Here is a 25,080-nt window from a genome sequence, read left to right on the forward strand (position 1 = left end):
TTTAAGTATTAAAAACCCTGAAATTTATCTTGGTAATTCTGGAACTTAATTCTTCCAAATGATCTCTCCAATCCTTAAGAGATAAAAACTTGCTTGTGTTAAAGGTAAACTGAAATGCCCAGGCTGTGAATTCAATATTTCCAGGGCTTTTCTGCACCTACATGGAACTGTAAAATATACAGAGGCCTGTTGGTGATCAGCATGTTAAGGATGTCAAAAGCCTTTTAGTTAAAAAATAAACTGTTGCACTGAGATTATATCTAATTCAAGAGCAGAAGGGTGGAGAATATGGTTCTTGCTTTTCAACCAGGCATCCCCCCAGATATTCTGTCAGTAAGCCTCTGTAGGCTTCTTGATGGTTGAGTACAGGTAATAGTAATAAGGAAAAGGAAGGCACGTGGAAATGAATATGCATACTATCCTTCCTTAGTTCATCATGGAGAGGTGTGCATGTACTGCACAGATGTACAGCCTCTGTTGAGAGACAGTATGCTGTCTTTCACTGAGCTATACAACCCATCTGTGTCCCAAAAATCTTACTGAAAAAGAGACACTGCTCTTTGGAGGGAGTGGAAGCATGAGTACTTATAGTGTTTAGCATGTTGGGAATCAAATTCATATAGGTTTTCACTGAGGCATCCATAGGGCAAATATGAATATGATTTATACCACATATATTTTCCTTCCAAAGGAGAAGACAATTATAAGCTGAATATACTTGAAGTATATTCAAGAGTTTTGTTTTAATTATATCTCCTCTGTTTAATTTGTCTAAAATATCTGAGGTAGCAAGCCAGTTTGAAACAGCTGTTCTAAGGTGTTGCTAAGGCAGTCCAAATGGTACTTCCCTATGTATATGTTTTCTCATAAGAACCACAGTAAATTTATTCTCTTTAAATTATACCCCAAATTCGTATACTGAAGTATAGAAGAGTGCTTTACTCCAGGAAATGATTAGGAGCTGCTTTTTTTTTTTATTGAAATTGCTGTGTTTTTCATTTGGCCTCTGAAAAGTTAGGGATGAATGCAATTAACATAAAGCCATGAGAATCTTAAATAGGATTCTATGTAAATTATGTCATAATTTTAAATTGTGCAGTGGGCCTTGACCAAGCTTGGACTTTAGTGACTCAGGGACCAGAGGGAGCTGGTTGTCAGCCAAGTGGGCCAAAATTTTGTTTGTTTGTTTGTTTGTTTGTTTGTTTGTTTGTTTATTTATTTATTTATTTATCTATCTATCAAATTTTTATACCGCCCTTCTCCCAAAGGGACTCAGGGCGGTGTACAGCCAAGATAAATATAAAAGTTAAAAACAATTTAAAATTATTAGATAGTTTGGCCAATCAACTAAAACACAATAACCCATTAAAATAATATTTTAGGCCAGCCCTGCTTGATGGAATAATAGTGTTTTAAGGGCGCGGCGGAAGGTACGTAGGTCGGAAATCCGACGAATCTCCAGGGGCAGCTCATTCCAGAGGGCAGGTGTTCCCACAGAGAAGGCTCTCCCCCTGGGGGTCGCCAGTCAACACTGTCTAACCAACGGCACCCTGAGGAGACCCTCTCTGTGGGAGCATACTGGTCGGTGGGAGGCTGTTGGAGGCAGAAGGCGGTCTCGTAAATACTGCCTTCCACCTTCATACATTGTCTGAAATAGCCACCTTTGCTAGGGAACACCTCCTTCAACAAATCCTCAAGCCAGTAACCTGTTATTCACAACCAGAAGCACCTTCAGAGGCTAAATTTTTAGGAGTCCTATTGAATATGTCACTTGACTTAATACTTGGTGAGGTTGCAAACTTGATGATGTTCATTTAGCTAAACTGCTACTTGGGTTTCCAATAGTGCAAATAATGTTAGACCCCTTTCCTGGTACTTTATAAATACATACCAAGAATTTTGTGGAATGCTTTTTGATAACATACAATTTGTTACGTTTCTGTAACTGATATTCGTAGAATCTCATCAGGAGCTAGTAAATCTGAAGTATTATAGTATTTTCTATAACTTTCCATGAACCTATAGCAGAGATACTCACTTGGGACCTCAGGACTACATGTATGCCATCCCCAAAAAGTCTTGCATTCTACTCACTGGGCCCCTCTAGGGTGCAAATGTTAATGTAAAAGAAGGAAAGTATTATTTTCTTGGGCAGTAATTACATTACTGAGTGCAGAGAAGAGCAACAAAGATGATTAGGGACTAGAGGATAAAACATATAAAGAACAGTTGCTGGAATTGGATATGTCTTATCTTATGAAAAAAAGACTAGGGGTGACATGATAGCAGTGTTCCGATATCTCAGGGGTGCCCCAAAGAAGACGGAGTCAAGCTATTCTCCAAAGCACCTGAGGGTAGAACAAGAAGTAATGGGTGGAAACTAATCAAGGAGAGGAGCAACTTAGAACTAAGGAGAAATTTCCTGACAGTTAGAAAAATTAATCAGTGGAACAACTTGCCTCCAGAAGTTGTAAATGCTCCAACACTGGAAGTTGTTAAGAAGATATTAGATAACCATTTGTCTGAAGTGGTGTAGGGTTTCCTGCCTAAGCAGGGGGTTGGATTAGAAGACCTCCAGGGTCTCTTCCAACTCTGTTATTCTATATTATTACATATTTAAATTGATTTAATGGAACTTGGAATGTATTAAATTTAATCTTTATATTGGCACTGCCTGTATCTTCATTCTGACTTTCTTATTTTCTGATGTCTTACCCTTTGGCATAGTTTGTTGTGTTCCTTATCTAATGCAGTATTTCTCAAATTCAGGAACTTTAAGATGTGTGGATTTCAATTCCCAGAATTCCCCAAAGCTGAGGAATTCTGGTATTTATTTATTGTGTCTGTGTCTCACTGGAGAGGAGGAAAGTGCCAAAGCATCATGGAGTTACTATTTGATGAATAGAGGACTAAACTTGCAAATATTTTGTCCCTTTGCACTTTCCATATGTATGGAAAGTTAAAAGAGATGCAAACAAAACATTGCAACTGTACCTTGTCTTCTCCTAGCGCAAACTTGCTAACTTTGCTGCATTTGCCTTAACTGGATTTTTCTTCTAATCTTTAATGCATTAGAAATCCTTCACTGATTGGTAGAGATATCTCCAGGAGGTAAAATGGTCAGTCAATAGCTTTCATAATTAATCAACTACTAATAGACAAATTAGAAATTGTGTTTCTTCAAAGCAGGTGGTAAATCACACATGGACTTAAACTGCCTTGCTGTCCCAGCTTACATATTCTTTTTCTCTCCCTCTTCCTATACTCCCCCCCTCCAACTCCCTCACCAAGCAGGAATGGCAAATAAATAAATAAATAAATAAATCAGAATTTATTTTTTATCTGAGCAAATAAATTTTATATTTAGACTAGTAAATAAGTGACATTTTTAAAAAATGCAATATAAAATTGACTTTAGCTTTTAGAACAGTTGAATATGTTGTTAAGAAAGTCATTTGCTGAATTATGGAACATAACATTTTTATTGATGACTGTAGGTTAGAAATTTTGGCATTGTGAACAGTGTAATACAATCTACTGCCCTAACAAGAAGCTGAATGAAATACAGATTATACGGTAAAATTGTAATGCATCATTTGCTATTAGTGGACTGGTAATAATTACCAGTTTCAAAGCTGCTTTTTTCCCCCATGTAATCTTTACTCTTTGCTGTAACAGCCTTTCTCATTGACATTATGATTATACCAGCTGCCCTTCTGATCCAGAATATCTAGTTGATGGGAATGCTAAAATGCAATTACAAAAACTGTGTTGTATCCTCATTATAAGACACAGTGCTATTTCCACTGACCTAATACATAAACCAGCTAAGCAGAGTATTGTATTGTTAGTAGACTGGAGGCTGATAGCATCGCTTGCTGTAAGAGATTTAAAAAAAAATTAGTTTTCAGTAGCAAAATAAAATTAGTTGCATTGCCCATTGCCTTTGCACTGTGTTCCATAACTTTAAGATTGCTCTTCTTAATTTCCATCTAGAGCCTTGCCCAAATCTTACCAACAAGTTTATGGGAATCACACTCATGTTTCTCTCTTTTCAGAAGATGTATCCTTTCATTTGCCAGGGTCTCCAATGCCCCTGTGCTAAACACCACACGTGGTTCATTAAAATGCTGGCATTGGCAAAATAATGAAATGTTAAATATTGTTCAAAAGCTTTTTTAAGCAACCAAAATGCTAAATACCTGTCAGCAGTGTCTGATTCTTTCTCATTTTTTAAATCACCCAATTTAAATTGTCAAACTAAATATATAATAATAGAGAAACTGAAACTTGAAGAAGGTTGGGGGGGGGGCACACTCAGTCTTAGTTGCAGTAGATGTTGCTGTAATGCTGCCTGCGCATAGTTTTCCAAAGTTATTTATTCAGTACCTTAGATAATGAAAATCCCCTTATAAGACTTTGCTTTTTCATCATTGAAATAAGGAGAAAAACAAGAACAATTAAGATCAAATCCATCCAGTTCATGTTTTTCTCCCTCTACCTGCATATATATTAAGCATGTGTATGGAAACCTCATTTTGGCATTTACTGTCTAATCTTGTAAGGTTTGCACAAGTGGGCTATATTGAGTGCTAGTATAAATACTGATGTAAAGTAAATTACAGGTCATTACAGAAGTACATATTGCAGTCAAATACCATTGTAAATCTAGTTTGTTCTTCAAAGACTTAATACAATATCATTTGTAGGGGCATTCAACAAAATACATGTTCTTGTTTCCTCACATGAACATACACTATTACCTGGTAACTTTTAGCAATTTATGCATTATTAAAACAATCCAGTCATCAACTTCACAATCAGCTCATATATTGCAACTTTATACAGATTTTAACTGTTGGCATCTCTTGCTCAACATTCTCTGTTCTGAGTAGCATATTTTTAACGATTTCAACCAAGGTGTTTCCTGTAATGCAAATTCTTTACACTATGGAGAATTGCTGGAAAATAGACTTTGGACTATGCCCTAATAATCAGATGCATTTTTATAACTACAGAACTGGGGGGACCCTTTTTATGTTGCGGTGGTTATTGCTATAGGGAAGCAGTGCCAGGGACTGTATGCTGGCTGTTGGCAGAGTCAGATCCTGCAGGAGCAGAGGACTGTGTACAGCCTTTGGGTTCAGTTGTAACATCAGAAGGCCTTCTCCCTGAAACAGAGAGAAATTGCTGCTCTCATAGACTTCTTCCTTAGCAGCAGTGTTGCACCCAGGACCAACTGCTCTTTATACATCATTCTAAAGGAGTCTTCCAAGTGACCTTGTGAGGTGGCCATGTTGACTATCCACAAATATTACAGATGCCTCATATGTGTCATTCTGAGGTCCATCTCATAGCAGTGGCTATAGGGAAACTAGTAGGACAGTAAACCATCCTGAGATCCACTTGTCTTAGACCGGAGGTCTATATGGCCCCTATATGGCTGACTCAGGAATTTTGGGAGTTGAAGCCCACAAGTCAAAAAAGGGCTGTAGTTCCCCACCCCTGTCTTAGACGAAATGAAAAGACTGCTGTGGGCAGCCAGTTGAGAGAACAGGAAGTGGGAAGTAGGCTCTGCCCATCTGCAGCTTCAAATATCTGCTTCATTTCACACAGTGATGGAGTTGGCCTTGTTCAGGCTGCACTTTTCTGCTCCATCAGTTCTATGTTTATGAGGCATTTTTGTTCACACAAAAATCTTTTTTCAGGAAATGTGTAAAGTATGAACTTAGACACATGTTCTTAGTTATTTGAGTATGTATATCAGGGTTTCATAATATTTGTGTGCGGACTGTGTCCTCAGCATTACTGGACAAGATTAATGGAATCAGCAGAGGCAGATTTCATTTTTTTACTTCAAGATAAATTTGCTGGGAATATGGGACTGTATATTCGGACACCTCTCCCCCAATCCTTGTAAAGATTTTGGACTCCTCTCTGTTAATCTCTTCCTTACCAGAAGAATTGTTAGTTTATGATGTTCCATAGGTTCCATATTCTGCACTGTTGTATTTAAGGATGCCTGTTCACTACTGTATAAGAAATACGAGGAAAACAGTGATAAAATAATTTAAGGCAAAAAAAAAATTAGAGTACATCAAAAAGATTCCTAGAAAACTACCCAAATATTCAAGAAAACTGAACTGCCAAACTAGATGCAAGGGTTAAATCAACTCATCAAGGATGAAGTTGTTCTTATTTCTGCCAGGTTTGATTTTCGAACTGTTAAGTGGGCAGAAGCTGGGGCAAGTAATGGGAGCTCACTCTGTTGTGTAGAGCTTGGGTCTCGAATCCTGGCTGTCAGCTCTCCAGCTGACAAGCTCAGTTTCTTTAACGGCTGAGCCATTGCGCCCCAAGACAGACAGACAGACATAGGTATAGATTACAAGCCAGCAATCTTTTACCATTTTATTTTAGCCACTTGCGGTATAAACACAGGAGCACCACATACAAATTTTGTTGATGCTGGATAGGCATACACACACACACACACACACACACACACACACACACACACACTTACTCAGTCAACCGTATGCTAATTGATAGTTAAACTGCTCTAGATTGAGAACCAGTAGTCTTGTAGGAGATATCAGACCAGGCACAGAAGTGTCCAATTTTTTCTCAGTCCCAAGGATTAGCAGAAGATGTTACATCGGCTACCTTCATTCTACCTAATCTATCTAACAGGATTATTCTGAATATAAAAGGGGGAAATTGTGTTCAGCACTTGGAATTCTGTATAGGACGATAGATTAAAAATGAAATTAAAAAGAATAAGTAGAGGGATGCCCACTAAAATGTTTATTGAAACAACTCAGATATTTAAAAAACTTATGCAACTATTTTAAAATAGAGCCTTGGTAGTACAGTGGTCTAAGGCACCCTGTTATTAAGCTGGTTATTAAGACCAGCTGCCTGCAATTACTGCAGGTTCGAATCTCGCCAAGGCTCAAGGTTGACTCAGCCTTCCATCCTTTCTAAGGTAGGTAAATTGAGGACCCAGTTGTGGGGGCAATAAGCTGACTTTGTATAAATATACAAAAGGATAAAGGCTATTGCTGAGCACATTGTAAGCCGCCCTGAGTCTCCGGAGAAGGGCGGCATACAAATCAAATTATATATATATATAAAAAAAATTAAATTCACATTTACAGTCTTAAATATTTTCTAGAAAAACTGCGATTTCAATAGTTGCTTTTGTTCAGCTCACTAAATTTAGATAGACGACTGATTTTTCAGTCAAATGTGGGAATTAAACTATCTGAAATATATTTTTATTTAAACTTGTTATTTCAAAAATCCTAGCGTATATGTAATTTGCCATTTGATCAGAAGTAATGTATATGTTATAGGTCAGTTCAACACCCCTCCCCCCAAAAAAAACCTTCTATTGTATCATATATTTTGAACAGTTTTATTCTGACAGTTTAATCACTCTTAATAATGGGATATTTCAATGGAATTGATTTTTATTTTTTAATCTTCATATGTTTGCAAAAGAAAACTGAAAAGTAATTAATTTCTACTCCTATGTCATTAACAATCTGAACCCTCAGAATTTAGTTCTATATTATTTCAAAAATATTTGTTTTAAAGTCAGTGTGCTTATAAAGCAACGATAGGCAATAATTATTTGTAGACATAATTACTCAAAAGTAGGATCCACTGAAAACAGTTGGACATAGTTTCAGGTAAGCATAAGTGCAGTTGACTGCATCTGTAAACTTAAACAACATTTCACTGAAATAATAGTAAATTATTCTAAAGTAAGTTTTGTAGTTAAGGCTGTGCAATATTTTAAATTTGACTGGGGAAAATTGCTTCAGAATAAGCCAGAGCAGCACATTTAGTCACAATTAAGGTAGCCATGTTTGTTTGCAGAATTGCACAATTGTGGTAGAAATGTCCCCTCGGTAGTCACGTGATCCTGGAAGAAATCACAACTGTTTTAATGAGATGATCCAAAATATTTCTTCCTAACCAAATCTGTAGCATTGCACAACCAAATTTATAGTGTAAAGTTTATATTGAATTAGTCTCATTAAAATTTTTGAAGTTAACTGAAAATGTAGCTGAATTAATGCTATTTTTGTGCTTAGACTACAATCCTTAGTAGTGTTAGACTATCCAATGCTACACAAACATGTGAGTCCCAGTATAAGAGACTTATTCTCAGGTATCTAGGATTGTATGCACAATAAATATGTTTATGCTGGTCTAGGACAAAGAGCTTAATCATTGATGTTGATGGTTGTATATAGTACTCAGTAATTGATGTCTATGGAGATTCTCAGTCATCCAGGTCATGGTTGTCCCAAATGTGCTTTTTCAAGAGGCATCTGGACTTCCTGGTTTTTCTTTGAAGATGTTTCGCTTCTCATCCAAAAAGCTTCTCATCCAAAAAGCTTTGGTTCAGTAATTGGTATTTTTTAACAGTGTAGACAAAGAAGTGTATTAAGGAGATAAGTATCTAATTTTTTTGATTGTTAGATGCATGAAACCAGAGTTATTCATTATGCAGGATATACAGAAAACAAGCAGTGACTTTTTCTCTCATAAATGTCAGAAGAATGATTGATGGGATTTGTTGCCTCAGTAAATGGCCATTGGCTTCAGGGGCTTTAGAACAAAATTAGACAAATCCATAAGAGAGGATTTGTCTAATTGAGAGGAACCAATTATGGCAGTAAATACAGGTGGCTTTGAAGGTAACGTAATGGCCACTACAAATGCCAAAATTAAGCAGTAGATCAATTTAGCATTTCATTCAACAAAAATTAACTTCTGTTTTAATGTTAGAAATAATTTGATAATTAAAAGATTGATGTTACCATTGTGTTGTTTTACAGGTAAAGATGAACCCAGCAGTTACACGTGTACAACATGTAAACAGCCATTCAACAGCGCCTGGTTTCTCTTGCAACATGCACAGAACACTCATGGATTAAGAATCTACTTAGAAAGTGAACATGGAAGTCCTCTGACACCGCGGGTTGGTATCCCATCAGGACTAGGTGCAGAATGCCCTTCTCAGCCACCACTCCATGGGATTCACATTGCAGACAGTAATCCTTTTAATCTTCTTAGAATACCTGGGTCAGTCGCGAGAGAAGCATCAGGTCTTGGAGAAGGGCGTTTCCCTCCCACACCTCCTTTGTTTAGTCCCCCTCCAAGACATCATTTGGATCCACATCGCATAGAACGCCTAGGTGCTGAAGAAATGGCTCTTGCAACCCATCACCCCAGTGCCTTCGACAGGGTGCTGCGACTCAACCCCATGGCCATGGAGCCTCCAGCTATGGATTTCTCCAGGCGGCTTAGGGAGTTAGCTGGAAACACCTCTAGTCCACCATTGTCACCGAACCGGCCCAGCCCTATGCAAAGGTTACTACAACCATTCCAGCCAGGCAGCAAGCCACCATTTCTGGCAACACCTCCTCTTCCTCCTCTTCAGTCTGCTCCTCCTCCTTCTCAGCCTCCTATCAAATCCAAGTCCTGTGAATTTTGTGGGAAAACCTTTAAATTTCAGAGCAACTTAGTTGTCCATCGTAGAAGCCACACTGGAGAAAAACCGTACAAATGCAACCTTTGTGACCATGCATGCACTCAAGCAAGCAAGTTAAAACGCCACATGAAAACACACATGCACAAATCCTCCCCAATGACTGTGAAGTCAGATGATGGCCTCTCAACAGCCAGTTCCCCAGAGCCCGGAACCAGTGACCTTGTTGGCAGTGCTAGCAGTGCCCTCAAATCTGTCGTGGCTAAGTTTAAAAGTGAGAATGATTCCAATATTATTCCAGAAAACGGGGATGAAGAAGAGGAAGAAGAGGAGGAGGAGGAGGAAGAGGAGGAAGAAGAAGAGGAGGAGGATTTGACTGAAAATGAAAGGCCAGACTATGGGTTTGGCATCAATCTAGAAGCAGCTCGGCACCATGAAAACAATTCCCGGTCTATTGAGGAGAATCGTTCTATCCCGGATGTCATGCAAGGGATGGTCCTGAGTTCCATGCAGCACTTCAGTGAGGCTTTCCATCAGGTTCTTGGTGAGAAACATAAACGAGGGCACTTATCTGAATCTGAGGTGCATAGAGATACATGTGATGAAGACTCAGTAGCTGGTGAATCTGATCGCATCGATGATGGTGCTATTAATGGTCGGGGGTGTTCCCCTGGTGAATCTGCCTCCGGAGGTTTGTCCAAAAAGCTGCTCTTGGGTAGCCCAAGCTCCCTAAGTCCTTTTTCTAAACGCATCAAACTTGAGAAGGAGTTTGACCTTCCCACGACAGCTATGCCTAACACTGAAAATGTTTACTCCCAGTGGCTAGCTGGGTATGCTGCTTCTCGGCAGCTAAAAGATCCATTCCTCAACTTTGGAGACTCCCGACAATCGCCTTTTGCTTCCTCCTCAGAACACTCCTCTGAAAATGGAAGTTTACGCTTCTCGACGCCTCCCGGGGAGATGGATGGAGGGATATCAGGCCGCAGCGGTACAGGAAGTGGAGGGAGCACCCCGCATATTAGTGGTCCAGGCCCTGGAAGGCCTAGTTCAAAAGAGGGCAGACGCAGCGACACTTGTGAGTACTGTGGGAAAGTCTTCAAGAACTGTAGTAACCTCACTGTCCACAGGAGAAGCCACACTGGGGAAAGGCCTTATAAATGTGAGCTGTGTAACTACGCCTGCGCCCAGAGTAGCAAACTCACCAGGCACATGAAAACGCATGGTCAGGTGGGGAAGGACGTTTACAAATGTGAAATTTGTAAGATGCCTTTTAGCGTGTACAGTACCCTGGAAAAACACATGAAAAAATGGCACAGTGATCGAGTCTTGAATAATGACATAAAAACTGAATAGAGGTATATTAACTTGACCCCTTCTCCTTCCTTCCCCCAATTTATTCCTGGCCCCCTGTGTAGAGATTTTCTAGTCCCTTGTGAGTAAAATATTGGAAGCTAAGAATGATATTCAGAAAGTGCTTGTCACCAGCACACCTGTTTTCATCTTCCTTTTTGTTTTGTTTCTTTTTCCTTTCTTTTCTGTTTTCATCATTTGAATGCATGATCTGTATTGGGGCAATACTACGCAAACTTTGAGCCTTTCTCTTGTGCAATAATTTACATGTTGTGTATGTTTATTAATTTTTTAAAAAATTAGACAGCATGTATGGTATGTTATGGCTGTTTTTTTAAAAAAAAAATGTCCCCAAATTCTTTGCTGAGCAAACAGACAAAAAGATCTTTCACACACATGCACAGCACCATGGCTGTTTCCAATGATGTTCCAGGAAAACAGAGAGAGAGAGAGAGAGAGAGAGAGAGAAAGAAAGAGAAAAGCAAAAGTATTTTTAAACAACCAACCATGCTGCATACATTCTGTAATATATCATATCCATATTTGTGTTTTAACAGCTAAAGAAAGCGTGCTTTGAATTAACCCTTTATGGATAGACAGATAACACTGAAAAGGGGAAAACATTCCTTGTTACTTTGATTTCTGTCTTTAAAACATTGACAATATCAGTTAATTTTTGGTGGGGAGATAAGTCTTTAATTGAAAAATGAGGAAACGAGAGCAAAAAGATAAATTTGTACTATCATTTGGTTTAAAATGGAAATCTGAGTGCCTTGAATATATTTAAGCCATGTTGGTGGCAACTACTTGTTCTAAACTTGTAGGACAACTTTCGCACTGGGCAATGTAAATGAGTCCTTTAGGACCTAGCCGATAACTCTGTATTATATTTTTCACAACAGTGGCTACCTAAAAACAAAAACAAAGAAACCCAACAAATCCTAGTTAATCATCATTCGATCCCCTCCTCAGTCCACCTTTTTTTAAAAAAAGAGTGATCGTAGAACTGAAGTTTATTTAGCTCTAGGAGAGTTTAAAACAATCACCATTATCATAGGGAATGCTTCTCTCTCAGGTTAAAATATTACTAACCTGTATCAGTCCCTCCCCTTCCATTTCTCTTCCCCCTCATTTCCATTTTAAAATTATTTTATTGATAAAAAGAATGTGACTTGTGCAGAAGGCCTTGGAAGATGATTAAGTACGTGAGAAAGAAAATTCATGTTATAAAGATTTTTTTAAAAAATCTCTTAGTGATCCTGGTACAAAATAAAACTTAACAGTAAAAACCGAAAATATTAAGCGCAGGTGTAGTTGGTTGTCAACTTGACAATCAAATTAATAATGCACAAACCTGTGTATCATATATCGATCTATGATTTCCCTCTATATAAGGAAAGGTATATAAACAAACAGTCTGGCAATAAAGTTTTACTGAAGTGTAAAAATATATATAGTGATTTATTAGCACTGTTTGCCATTTAAAATTAAGAACAGGTTATAAGCTAATATTGATATGATGATTAACTATGAGCTATTAAGATTTGCCTTGATGTGTGACATTCTGAGAGAGAGAGAAAGAGTAGTAGTGCTCCCTAAAAGTTGTTCTTCATTTTGTTTCTTTTTTAATCATATGCTATGTGCTAGTTGTATTGACAAGAAAAAAGGATTCATTGTTTTTATGATTAAGCTAGCATCTGCCCCGCTGGAAGTTCACATAGCACTTGACTCTGCCTGTCGTGTCTGTATTGTTTCTTTTAATCAGAGGTACACAGGTTGAGTATAAAAAACTTTTTTAAGACTGCTCAGATAGGACAATTTAAATGCACTGTACAATTTTCCCAGTTTACAGGTCTATACTTTAAAGGGAAAAATTGCAAGATTAATGTTTTTTTTAATGAGCATGATCTCATGATAAACATATAAATAATTCTGCCAGCTTGCCATTTTACTTGACTAATGAGTGGGACATAACATTATGGCGCTGTAAATGGGAACAAGTCCTGCAGTTACGTTAAAAAAAAAAAAACAGAGATTGGTCTTGCTCCTACAGTGCAAAGAAGTGGTTATTTTGTACAAAACTTTTAAAAATATAAATGTTCTGATTTTTTTAAAAAAAATTCATTATGTTTAGGGGAAAATGTATTTTAGAATTCATTGTCTTGGTGGTGTACAAGACCTGTTCTTCATTGAAAACCAATAGTTAAAAATCCTATGCCTTGGATATACACACAACATTTCAGGTTGTAAAATAAGTACATTGGAAAAAGGTTTAACAATATATACTACTTAAAAATAGGAAAATGCACACTCCTGTTGATTCCTATGCTAAGAAGAGGAAAAGCGAACAAATGGAAAAGAAGAAAAACACATTTATGGTCTCTTTTTTCTGTAATTTTTAGAATGGTATTTGAATTTAATGTTCACCTAGAGTAGGCACTATAGTATTTATAATGAAGCTTGTATTTTTAACTGTTGCTTGTTTCTCTTTTTTTAAAAAAGGGTATCAGTTACCTTTTTTTGGTAGTGGAAAAACACATACACACAAAAAAACAAATAGGCTGCCACAGTATATTTTTTTTTAATTTGGCAGGATAATATAGTGCAAAATATTTGTATGTTTCAAAAAATAACGACAAAGAAAGTGTGACATTGTACAGATAAGAGGCCATATAATGGCTGTTTTGGGGGAGGGGGAACAAAAATCTGTTTGAATGTCGCACTAAATGAGCATCTCTGATGGTTGTACATATCAAAGTTCTTTTGGGGTTTCTTTGTTTTTTGCTGCCATATTGTATGCAGTAATGCAAGGTGATGATGTTGGTTTGTTCTGTAGCGTGCTCTGGTCCTTTTTCTTCTCTTACCCTTTTACATTCCAGCATCTTAAACTTCATATGCAGTAAAAGAAAAAAAAAATTAAAATAGAATGAAAGGAAAAAATAAAGTTTTGCAGGCTTTTTTCCCCATTGCCAAAAAGAAAAATAAATTAAAATGGTGCTTTATATATTTAGATTGGAAAGAATTTCGTATGCAAAGCATATTAAAGAAAGAGAGAGAGAGAGAGAGAGAGCGCCCCGCTGGAGTCGATACCTTTTTTGTATATGGCAATGCAAAATATTTTGTTATTATCAGCCTTTTCTATTCCTGTAATGAAAGCTGTTTGTCGTAACCTGAAATTTTATCTTTTACTATGGAAGTCACTATTTATTATTGCTTACACGCTCTGTTGAGAACAGTGGCGTCAAATTTGATCTTTGTTTTTTGGGGTTTTTTATTATTTAGATGACCAAAGGTCATTGGCAACCTGGCTTTTTATTGTATTTTTTTCCTTTGTCTTTGTTAAGTTCTATTGGGAAAACCACTGTCTGTGTTTTGGGAGGGAGGGTCTTTTTTTAATTGGTAGTTGTCTGCATTACCCTGTTCATTCACCCATTTTGTCCCTAAACTGAAAAAAAATAAAAAAAATTGCTTAAAGTACATACCATAAGCTTTGCGTATCCTCATTTGACACACTCTGTAAATTTCCCTCAGTGAGAGAAGCAACTTTTAAGAGAAGCCCAGTGGGTTTTCTTCACAGGGCATTTTAATATATTACTAACCTAAAGACCCAGAAAGCTCCCTATTTATACTACAATAAAATATTTTGCCCCTGAGTAAATGCTTCTTCGGTTTTATATTGCGATGAATTTTTTTAAAGAAATGAGGAGAACTTTATTTTATTTTCCATCTAGATGTTTTCCTTCTCTCCTTTCTGATTTTTCCTAAGAATGCATAGCTAAGACTAAAAGATGAGCAAGTTCGTGATGCTCATATTTGTCTGTGAGAGGATCTATCGTCTTGGCCACTCCCATACCCCTTTCTGTTTTGCACTGTTGCATACAATCACTAACATACTGAGTTATAAAACGATATGCAACCCTGTATGGTGACCTCCCATAATTCCCTCTTCTTTTTCCCAACTTTATAATCAATTGAAGATCCATGTGATAGATGAATCGGAAATATGTGGTCTCTGCTATGCAATCTAATATAGCAAAGGCAGAAACATTTAAGGATGTGCAAGAACGCACATTGAAACATACTGGGGTGTGCATTCTAAACCCTCCAAGTTTGCATCTTCCAGACTCAACATATTGGGAAATTGCTTTGTGATACTTTCTCCAGTTGGAAAACAGACTGGGATAAGGAGCTGCTCTTTTTATATAGACTGTACAGTTGATAGGTTTTATCAATACATTGTATATATATATTGTCTTTAAATATTTGAACTCTGGTTCTAATTATATATATATATATATATATAAGTTTTACGAATACTGCATGTTGCAGCATCAATTTGCTTTATTAAAAACACATACCTCTGTGATACTGTCTCTTGCTCTTCCTACACAAATCTCTTGTGTATTTTTTGTTTAAGTTTTATTTTAAAGCTTACCTTGGTGTCAGTTCATTAGCAATTTGGTACTAGTTTCAATCCTTGAGATGTTGGTTTTAAAATAACTATTAAAATAATTTCCCTAAAGCTCACACTAGGGATTTTTCATGGATTAATTTAAAACTGCCCATGACCTATGTTTAAAGAACTTTTAAAAACTCTTAATGTCCCAGCTCAGTTATATTTTGGCAGGTATCATTCTGCTATCAAGCTATTCAAATAACACCAATGAGCAGCACAGCATCAAAAACTGGGATTCCTCCACTCTGGGATTCCGAAGTATAAAATAGCTTGCCAACTATTATATTTTTTTTCTGATTTGTGCTACTTCAGGGAACCCAACAGCTGCTTTTAATACTAGGAGAGAAACAGAATGTAAGGATACAGTTTTGAAACAAGGTTCGTGTGTCTCTGTGTGTGTACACACAGATACATACCCATACATGCATACACTCATATATACACTCAGTACATACATGCACACCTTCCAGACATAAATATCTGCCAGAGAGACATAAGTTTTATAGAGGGAAAACAGCTCATGCTGAAATTATCCATCAAAAGTCCAGCCATACACGAACTCGTTTAGCTTTGAATACATAAGCATGGATCTAACCCTATGGACTTGTGAGGTATACTTGAAGCCTAAATTTTTGCTGTTCTTTGTTGGGAAAGGAGAGTTCTTAATGCTTCTATTTGTGGTACAGTATGTTCCCCTGACATGGAAGAGGATGAGAGAGTTTTTATTCCTATTAATGCAGGAGACTGCATTAATGATGGTGATGAAAATTATTATTATTTTCACATCCTGGTGACTCACAGGATGGGCTGATCTTGTCATCTTATAGTAGAATAGGATTGAATTAGAAAAGGTTTACATAAAACTGATAACTGCATGAGTTTCACGTGAGGACTTTACCTCTTACAATTTCAACCATCATACTGAACTAGTTTCAGAAACCCATATGAACATTGCAGGCATGTACTGGAGTAATTATATACAGGACTTCAGAAGTTGTGAAAACTGAGAAAGATTGTTGCTAGCAGAAGTACAGAAGAACTACAGATATATTGAGTTACATCTTACTGAAAGACTTGTTAGTTAATACCTCTATTACTTCCCTTAACATGGTCAACTATCAATTTTCTAAGGCAGGTTTTCAATACAATTTTAATTCAGAGAGTACTATACTGTACATGCATGCTAGTATAAATCACGAGGGATAGCTTAGCACATTATTGTTATTTCATAAACCATAGTTGAGCAAACCATACTTGTCTTCCAGTATCTTAGTTAGTTGCTGCTCATTCTTCTCTCTCTTCAAATTTTGGGTCTAGGACCTTCAGGCTCCCACCCTTGGTCGTGCCTCCTTCACCTCCAGCCACCGGCCTCAGCCCACTCACAGCCAGCTTTCCTCCTCTGCTGGCCGTCCCCTAGCGATTCTCCCTGGCCAATGGGCTTCTAGCCCTTTGCCCCTTGCCCTTCAGCTTGGCCCATTCGCTAAGTTTAGCTCCGCGGGACAAAAAGCCGCCAGCCAATCAGGTGGCAACCATGGGGCTGGGAAGGGTGACTGAAGGGGCTGGAAGGGGTGTGTGATTGGTGGCAGGTTACAGAAGAGAGCAAGCGGGGGCAGGCAGGCAAATGCTGCCTGTGCACGGCTCGTGCTGGTGCTGGAAGCAGGAAACAGGCAAAAGCCTGCGCACTGCTCGGGGGGGTGGGCAGGCTGGTGGTGGGAAGAGGAAGCAGGCAAATGCTTGTGCGCTGCTCCTGGGGGGCTGGGGGCGGCAACAGAATATTGAGGGTAAACATAGCTGCTGGCCTGTGTGTGTGTGTGTGGGGGGGTGTCAAATGATCTGCACGGGGGGGGGGGGAAGTGACCTGCCAGTTCGGTATAAAGCCAGAGTCCAGGCTTTTGCCTGCTTCCTCTTCCCAGGAGCAACACAAGCTATGCACAGGCAGCATTTGCCTGTTTCCTCTTCCCAGCACCAGCCATATGCAGACAATGTTTGCCTTCACTCCCCCCAGCCCCCCAGGAGCAGTGCGTAATTTGCCTGCCTACCCCCGCTTGCTCTCTTCCATATCCTGTTACTAATCACATCCCCCTTCCGGGGGGGGGGGTGACATCCCTCGGTCACCCTTCGCAGCCCCATTGTTACCATCTGCCACCCAATTGGCTGGTGACTTTTTGTCCCATGGAACAAAACTCCTGGCACAAATGGTATCTCAGTGAATAGGCTGAGCCAAAGGACCAGAGGCCCATTGGCCAGGGAGAATTGCTGGGGGAAGGCCAGCAGAGGAAGAAAACTGGCTGTGAATGGGATGAGGCGGGTGGCTGGAGGCAAAGGAGCCACGGCCAAGGGTGGGAGCCTAAAGGTCCCATTCTGCAAATTTCAACTTTTCTCTAGTGTTCCCTTCAGTTCCCTGATATCCTAAATTTGATTGATCTTTCCATTTTCAATTTCAGTATACCATTATTGCCATTTTAGGGTGGAAGACTAAGCTTTTCTAATTTCATGCTATCTTGTTTTTTCCCCTCACCTTTACAGCATGGTAGCTAAAGGTTGATTAGGATGTGTCAGAGAAGTAAATAAAATTGAGCTGTTATTGATTCAAAATTTGAGCATATATTATAGAAATGAAGGACACTTTTAATGATGTCAATAAGAGTCACCAGAGCAGTCCCTTGTATTGGATTGCTGGTTGCTTTGACATGCAGGATCTGAAAATTAATTTTTCTAGGAAGGTGGTACTAAACTGAAGCCATGAATTTTCCTATTCCTACTTTCCCTTTTCTGATCGGGCAAGCAAACATCATTTGGTATGCACAAAATTTTTCACAGATACTTGTAACATCCTAAGACACTTTGGTGCTGCTAAATCATATGTCATGCAGTTAGGAGCACTTCTTAGAGGATTAATAACAAGTATAATTTCCTGATATGTTTTCTTCATCATATATTACTTAGTTTCAACTCTTACATTAATTAAAACATGTTCAAAGTTGTATTAACCTTTAAAAAAAATAAAATGGTCTTATTTACTGTTGCTTAATATCCTATTTTAATTTTTTTCAAGATCTTCAAGTGGAAAGTGATTAATGTAATGCTCACCAGCAACTATTGACATCCCTAGTTCCTGGCCAAATTATCTGAATTAAAAGTAACTCGGCAAGCGAATCAGAACAATATCCTCATACATAGTGTATCTTCCCAACCACTAAACATTGATACAGGCTGAGGTCAAAGTAGACATAAGGTGACAGTCTTGATTGACATAGTAAATTGTACTAAGTAACACAATGTTTACACAGGGAAGCCAATTCCCAAAACCAGGGTATTGTTTAGTCACTGATAATAGTAATGATTCTCCATCAATTCATCTTCAAGCCCTACAGGTTTTCAGAAATGTATTCTATATTCTCCCCTTGTCTGGGCATTAATCCGGTTCAAGGTACCCCATTCTCTTCCTGTTGCTGGTTTATTGGGCTTCTGGCTAATTAGGCTCTCTGACTTTCTTACCTATCTAGTTTCTTGTATTTTGATTTCCTTTCCCTTATATCAATTTTGTCTTTTCTAATTGGCGCTTTACGTTTGAATTCCTAAAACCACTTTTAGGTGGCCAAAAAGGAATTCTCTTTTCTTTTTTCTTGCTTTTCTCATTTCAAGCCAATCAACCTCTGTTCTTCCTCATTTTTCTTACTTTCAAAGTTATACAAATTTTGTAACTTTACACCCACCTCAAATCTGTAGGCTAATATTTCTTTCCAGTTATCTTGCCACTATGCTAGATCAAGTCTATTGAATTTTCCCCCTCTGCTAGGACAACTTTCAGTAGTTTTATTTTTCCCTGGCTTTTAGGATGATGCATAATTTCCCTTCACCTTCTTGACATTTTCAGATTTTATTTTTCATGTCTACTTTTGCAGCAGAATCTTAGGATTTATCTTTGTACTTCCATATGTATCATTAATGCAGAATTAACCCAGTTCTGTGATCCAAACAAATAATACAGATTTGATCCAAACACGGGTATAAAAAACACTAGTCTTACATTAGTCTCTATTCTGATTGAGACATCTTTTGCAGGATTTAGGGGTGGGAATATCTTTATTACTCTTTTCAGGTGTTGTCCATAAAAGTTCTTTCTAGGATCTATATGTGATGTCGAATCATCAACTCAAGTTCCTGCAGTGCCCTATGCTGCTTGTTCCTGCATTGTGTGTTAGTTACATCATGCATTTGTTAGAACCTATGGATCTTCCACACTATTCACTGAAGATTATTCAAAATCTTTACTCCAAAAATGATGGGAAAATGTTTTTGTATCCTTTTGGTTCCAGTACAAATTGCCTCTAATCCTGCAGACCAGACAGACCTTTAGAAACTTGAGGATGAGCAACAAAGGAGAAAATGATGGAGAAGTAAGGGAGAATTAAAAATTGGGAGTAATTGCATATGATTTATTTTATGGAGTTAAGCCTTCCGCTAGCTTAACTGTCATGATGGTGTTAAGGTGAGCCTGATGAATTTGAAACTGACAAGACCAGAAATTTTCAGAAGACTGGAGAACCAGTGGATTGGATCATTAAATGAAGACGTGGATATGGTGACCTGCTTGCTGTTTTAGCCTTGCAAAGGCTTACAAATGTTTCTAGATCCCTTGCTTATATTTTTTTTCCTTGTATTATTTATTTATTTGTAACTCACTGAGAGCCTGAAGAAAAGAGGCTGGAGATTAATAGTGCTGCAATTCACCATGTTTGGTTTGGTGATTAGACACTTAGTAAACTGTATGAAAGCCATAGGGAATATGACTGGCTGTCTCTTAACCTGGGCTTTACAAAATAGATAGGTAATATTGTGTGTAATCCTGACATGGAAAAATAGGCCTTTACTGCAGCACAAGGTTAATGCAAGAGTAACATCCTGTTTTCCTTCATTACATATATAAGGTACGTTAGTACAGACTCCCTGCAGAATTTAATACAGAGATTAATTCTGCATAATTTCCTTACTTTATGAAGAAGAAGTGTTGGTCAGGTTTCAGTATGGAATATCTGTCTCAGACTTTACCACAGAATCATGCATTTAGCTTCACCTGAAAAAGAAAATAATCTCAGTGCTAGCAGATTACTGAAATTAAAATGGCAATGCTGTTTGAAGATTTCAGTACTGATCAGTTCATTTACTCTTTTTAGTACTAGTATTAAACATTTCAATAATATGCTGTTGTATTGGCTTTTATGAATGTCTGTAAAGATTTTAGAAGTCCTTTTCATTGGTCATCTGCTGTGAAACAGCCATTATTTCAGTTTCCATTACCTTGCACATTGCATATGTACAGAATGTGATATAGAAAACTGTCAAACTCTATGTCTTGTCTTCATTTCTGAGGCTAATTGATGTATGTATGTATAGCATATATTTTAAAACTATCTGTCAACATGATGCCTTGAAATAATTAATCAATCATATTTTCTTCAAATAGGAGAATTGGCTTGGACCATCTGAGAATATAGACAGATCTTAAATACCCTGAAAGTTTAATTATAGCATCCACATTTGCTCTATAGTTTTGCTATTATAATAATTTTCCAAGCCAAGTGAATTATGATAACATCTCAATGATACCTGATTTTGTATCATTGATGGAGGCAGAGTTAAAACCATTAAGTTCAGAATTCAGACCTTCCACAAGAGTTAATTCATGTAGGTTCTCGTCTCATCCATCACATGCTAACTTGGCTGCACGGAACAAGGCACTTTCCTCCTCCTTCACTATTGTTTTCTATGTTGTTTAACAAAATAAATCTTCCCAAAGGTTTTCTTACAAAGACTTCGTTAAACCAGAATTCCAAGGGCCTTTCAGACTTCTCATACTTAACCTTAACAAAGTGACTCCCACTCTTGTATTTTAGCTTGCACAGGGAAATAGAAAGCCCAGGGCCATACAGCAATTTAAGGACAACCTGACAAATTCACAATGTACTTAAGGGTAAAGAACCTGCTGTTTTCATGTGGAATATGTAAGTACAGCAGTGACAACACCTAGCGTCCTTGGCTGATTCAGTGAAAACTAAGTAGGGACAACTCTAGTTAGTACTTTAAAGGAGAAGTCACTGGGAAATCACTGTAGGCTGTTCTGGGAAGTAAAAGTATTCCAGAAGGTGATAGTAAATAACTTTCCTACTGTTGGAAGGACAACTGCATGAGTATCTTCATAGTTAACTAGGAGTCAAATGTAATTTGAAGGAGCCTTTACCATTCTTAATAGATGAATGAAGCCCAGCCAGCGTTATGGTCATTTCAGTTTGACTACATGATAGAGCTTTTAAGAACAAGAAGTAGAACCTTCACTCCAAAGTAAAATCATGGGATTTGTTTCTTCAAGTCATATATTACTATTACTTAGGTTGTGAGCCCTTGTTGGGTAGGATACGAATATCTGCACACCTGAATCATAACAACACTGCTCAAACACTGAACGTGATTAAAATGAAGATTTTTTTAAAATTTTCAGTCATACTTTTTACGCTATTATAGTTTGAGTACATCACAATCTGAAAACACTGTTACTATGACAGTTGTGAATTACTTTAATGATGTAGAGGGTTAGGTCTGTTGGGGGCAATAAGACAATAGTGGAAAACAACAGCACGATGCCACCTAAACATAGAATGAAACAGCTGTGAGCCTTCAATGTTTTTCTGCAAATCTCAGCTTCCTTGATCATTAGCCGTGTAGGCTAAAATTGTGAGAATTTTAGTTCAGCAATATCTAGAAATCCACAGTTTTAAAGAGTTAAAGAACAATTCATATCTGGCATGGAATTTCTGTACTGCAATTTTGCTTCCCATGTATAAGCTGCGTGGAAATTAAGTCCACATTTTCAAGATCTCATAGTATTGTTTAAGTAACCAGAAAAGATAAGGAAGCTGATCTACAGGAACCAAGCAGAGTAGAATAATAAAAGTTTTTGTAAGACAATGTATTGTGGCCTCAAAGCCAAAGCCAAAGCAAAAAAAAAAAAATAGCCATGTGAAATGTGACATTTTCTAGAAGTGTGATGAATTAATGGCATTATAAAAGCATTAACTATTGAGGCCACTTAATATTTGTTAGATTCCTGAAAGTGAATTCTAATGGTAGTCATAATGCATTCTGAAGTTGTGCCAACATTCTATACAAGCTTGACTGGCAGGTTTAAGAAACCTTTTGATATTTATTTCTGGTGGGAAAAAAAAAAACACTAAATAATGAACAATGTGGTTCAAGTGGGTGGAACATATAATAATGTCACTTGTGAACATTTGAAAACCATCGAATCTCAGAAAGGGAAGCCATTTCTCAGAAAAATTGTCACAATCCTGTAATTTTCAAATGAAAGAAGACTCTGAAAAAAGATTTTATGTTCTGATTCCCACAGATATATTCCAGTTGGGCTATATGACTTCAGGCTGCAGAGTAGCAGTCATATTTGTATGATCCTATATACAAAATGCATATCAATGTTTGCATAACATTACTGCCGAAGTAATTTTTTTTCTGTGCAGAAATGATAACATCATTATCAGCCCTCAGAATTAGATCACTGAAATTTCATGCTAGAAATGATCTTGAAGAGCCCCTTAAAATCATAAAGAAATGGCTTGTCTTTATCAGAGCTACCAAAGTTTTTCATGTATTTGATCGGAATCATATCCTGTATAATAGACACTAACACATTGCTGTGATTAACTTTGGGATATGAGAATGTATCATAAGATTGTTCTTTTAATTAAGGAACTGCTATGTGATGTTTAATAAGGGAAGCAGCACACATGATCAGCTATCAGCTGGTGTAGTTTTTGGTATATTCCAGCATTATGAGTGGAGAACATCCCATGTTTCCAACACATCCAATACATAACCAAGTATCCATCTCAGTGCAATCAGTCGGATGATCTTTATGGACAAAGCATCAGATTACAACAGTGTCGTTGGATAAGACCAATCTAGTGGGTGGGGGAAACAGTAAAAGCTTCATCATTTACAAGAACCATAATAATGGACGGAATTCTCCAAATCTGGATTCTACATTCACAGCTTCTACTAAAGTCAGCAAAGTTTGAAGGGCACAAGCATGTAAGCCCATGTCTCACATCATGGGAGCTGCTAATGGGCTTGGATGTCAGCATTTCTCAAGGAAAAAGTACTGGTTTGATGACAATTTGTGTTGTCATGAGATTATGCTATGTGTTAGGGTAGATTTAAAAGCCCTGATCCAGCAAAGGAGATTCAGGTATGAATAGCAATAGCACTTAGACTTATATACCACTTTATAGTTCTTTATAGCACTTTTTAAGAGTTTACAAAGTCAGCAGATTGCCCCCAACAATATGGACCCTCATTTTACTCTCCTTGGAAGGATGGAAGGCTGAGTCAACCTTGAACTGGTTGGGATCGAACTGGCAAAAGTTAGAACACTTAGCCTGGAACTCTGTATTCTAACAACTGTGCCACCACCACTCCATGAATGCAGGCTTCTTTGTGGTGAATCCATATGCATAAACCACAAAGTGCACTCTGGCCCATAAAAGAGGTTGAATGTGTCTCTTTACAAAATTAACCAATGGCCATATTGATCTGTGATCTTTTGTTGTGACTGACTAGGTACATATGCTGGATTGGGGCACTGTATTTTTCAGTTTAGGTAATATAGGAGATTGTTAACTTGGGAGATGCAAGGTGATCAAATAAAGTGTGCTGCATCCTCTTAATTGTAAACACAAATGCTTTGACTTTCGGTCCATATTACACCTTTCTTTTTTCCCTCCTCTGTCCCCATTTTTTTTTTTCTAGGTTGGCGTAGCGCCCAGGGAACTCCCGATGTGTGGCAAATTCCGGATGGAAGCTCAAGGACGCTTAAATTCTGAGAGAATTTGAAACGCAATGGGGATTTGCGCCACGTATGTGACATCCAAGTGGGGTTGGCTGTTTGGTTAGTTTCGTGATGCTACCTGACTGAACAGCATCAAAAGCAGGATCTTTCCAGACACCCCTCTGCTGCCTGTCCAGAAGACTTTCTATTTATATATTTTTAACAAAATAGCAAAACCACATCATTGGGGAAAATCTTTCATCAAGGGCTTTCTTATATATATCTATATTCCTTTTATTTGACAATCTTGTATGCCATTTTCTTTCTAGAATGGCAATAGGAAAGCCACCTAAAAATAATAGAGTGATCCAATAAACAAGGAGTTATTAAATCAAAACCTTTTACTCAGGCACATCTACATTTCTCATTTATGATGTCCAAAGCCTGAAAGAACACACATTTTAAAAACCTTTAAAGTTCAGGAAGGCTTTTTCCCTGGACCTTTGAACTTCTACATGTGTCACAGAGCAGACTAGTTGAGTTGGGGTGGGCACCCTATGGGTTGCATGTTACTCCCGAGTCCACTTTTTGCAATTCACTGAGTCTGTCAAGATCATACAATCAACATTTGGTGGGAACTACCAAATAATGATGATGCCAATTCTCAATGAGAAATACATAAAAATAGGTGTATTAATTTCTGATGGATTTAATGCACTGATCAAATTTTATCCTTCCCAGCCCCTCCCACCAACAGAAAATCTTTCTTCTCTGGTGATGCTATTATGTTACTGCACAATCCACTGCAGCTGTAGCAACCATGGTCCTTGGCCATGGAAAAGTTGCAAGACTTGGACAGATTAATTTTATGAGGTCTGGTTCAATATAAATTTATTTGGCTTTACTTACTACAGCATAAAGAGATAGCTC

At 37.8% G+C, this 25,080-nt stretch overlaps 1 protein-coding gene across 4 annotated transcripts in view; it reads left to right on the top strand.

Annotated features, from left to right (window-relative positions):
* BCL11A (BCL11 transcription factor A) overlaps positions 1 to 24,461 on the top strand; it is a 214,882-nt gene extending 190,421 nt beyond the window's left edge. For 2 of the 4 annotated variants that reach the window (XM_070932226.1, XM_070932227.1), the window contains exon 3: positions 8,853 to 11,186. In XM_070932226.1, the coding sequence (XP_070788327.1) occupies positions 8,853 to 10,858 (2,006 nt within the window). In that variant the 3' untranslated portion in view covers positions 10,859 to 11,186. Of the gene's footprint in view, positions 1 to 8,852; positions 11,187 to 18,741; positions 18,760 to 24,131 lie in introns of those variants that run through there. The other 2 variants (XM_070932229.1, XM_070932228.1) reach the window with 2 other exon arrangements.
* Positions 24,462 to 25,080: the final 619 nt, after the last annotated feature.

This window comes from Pituophis catenifer, unplaced genomic scaffold (genome assembly GCF_029215685.1).
Source record: "Pituophis catenifer annectens isolate HBS135680 unplaced genomic scaffold, rPitCat1.0.hap2 SCAF_1, whole genome shotgun sequence".
NCBI lineage: Eukaryota > Metazoa > Chordata > Lepidosauria > Squamata > Colubridae > Pituophis > Pituophis catenifer.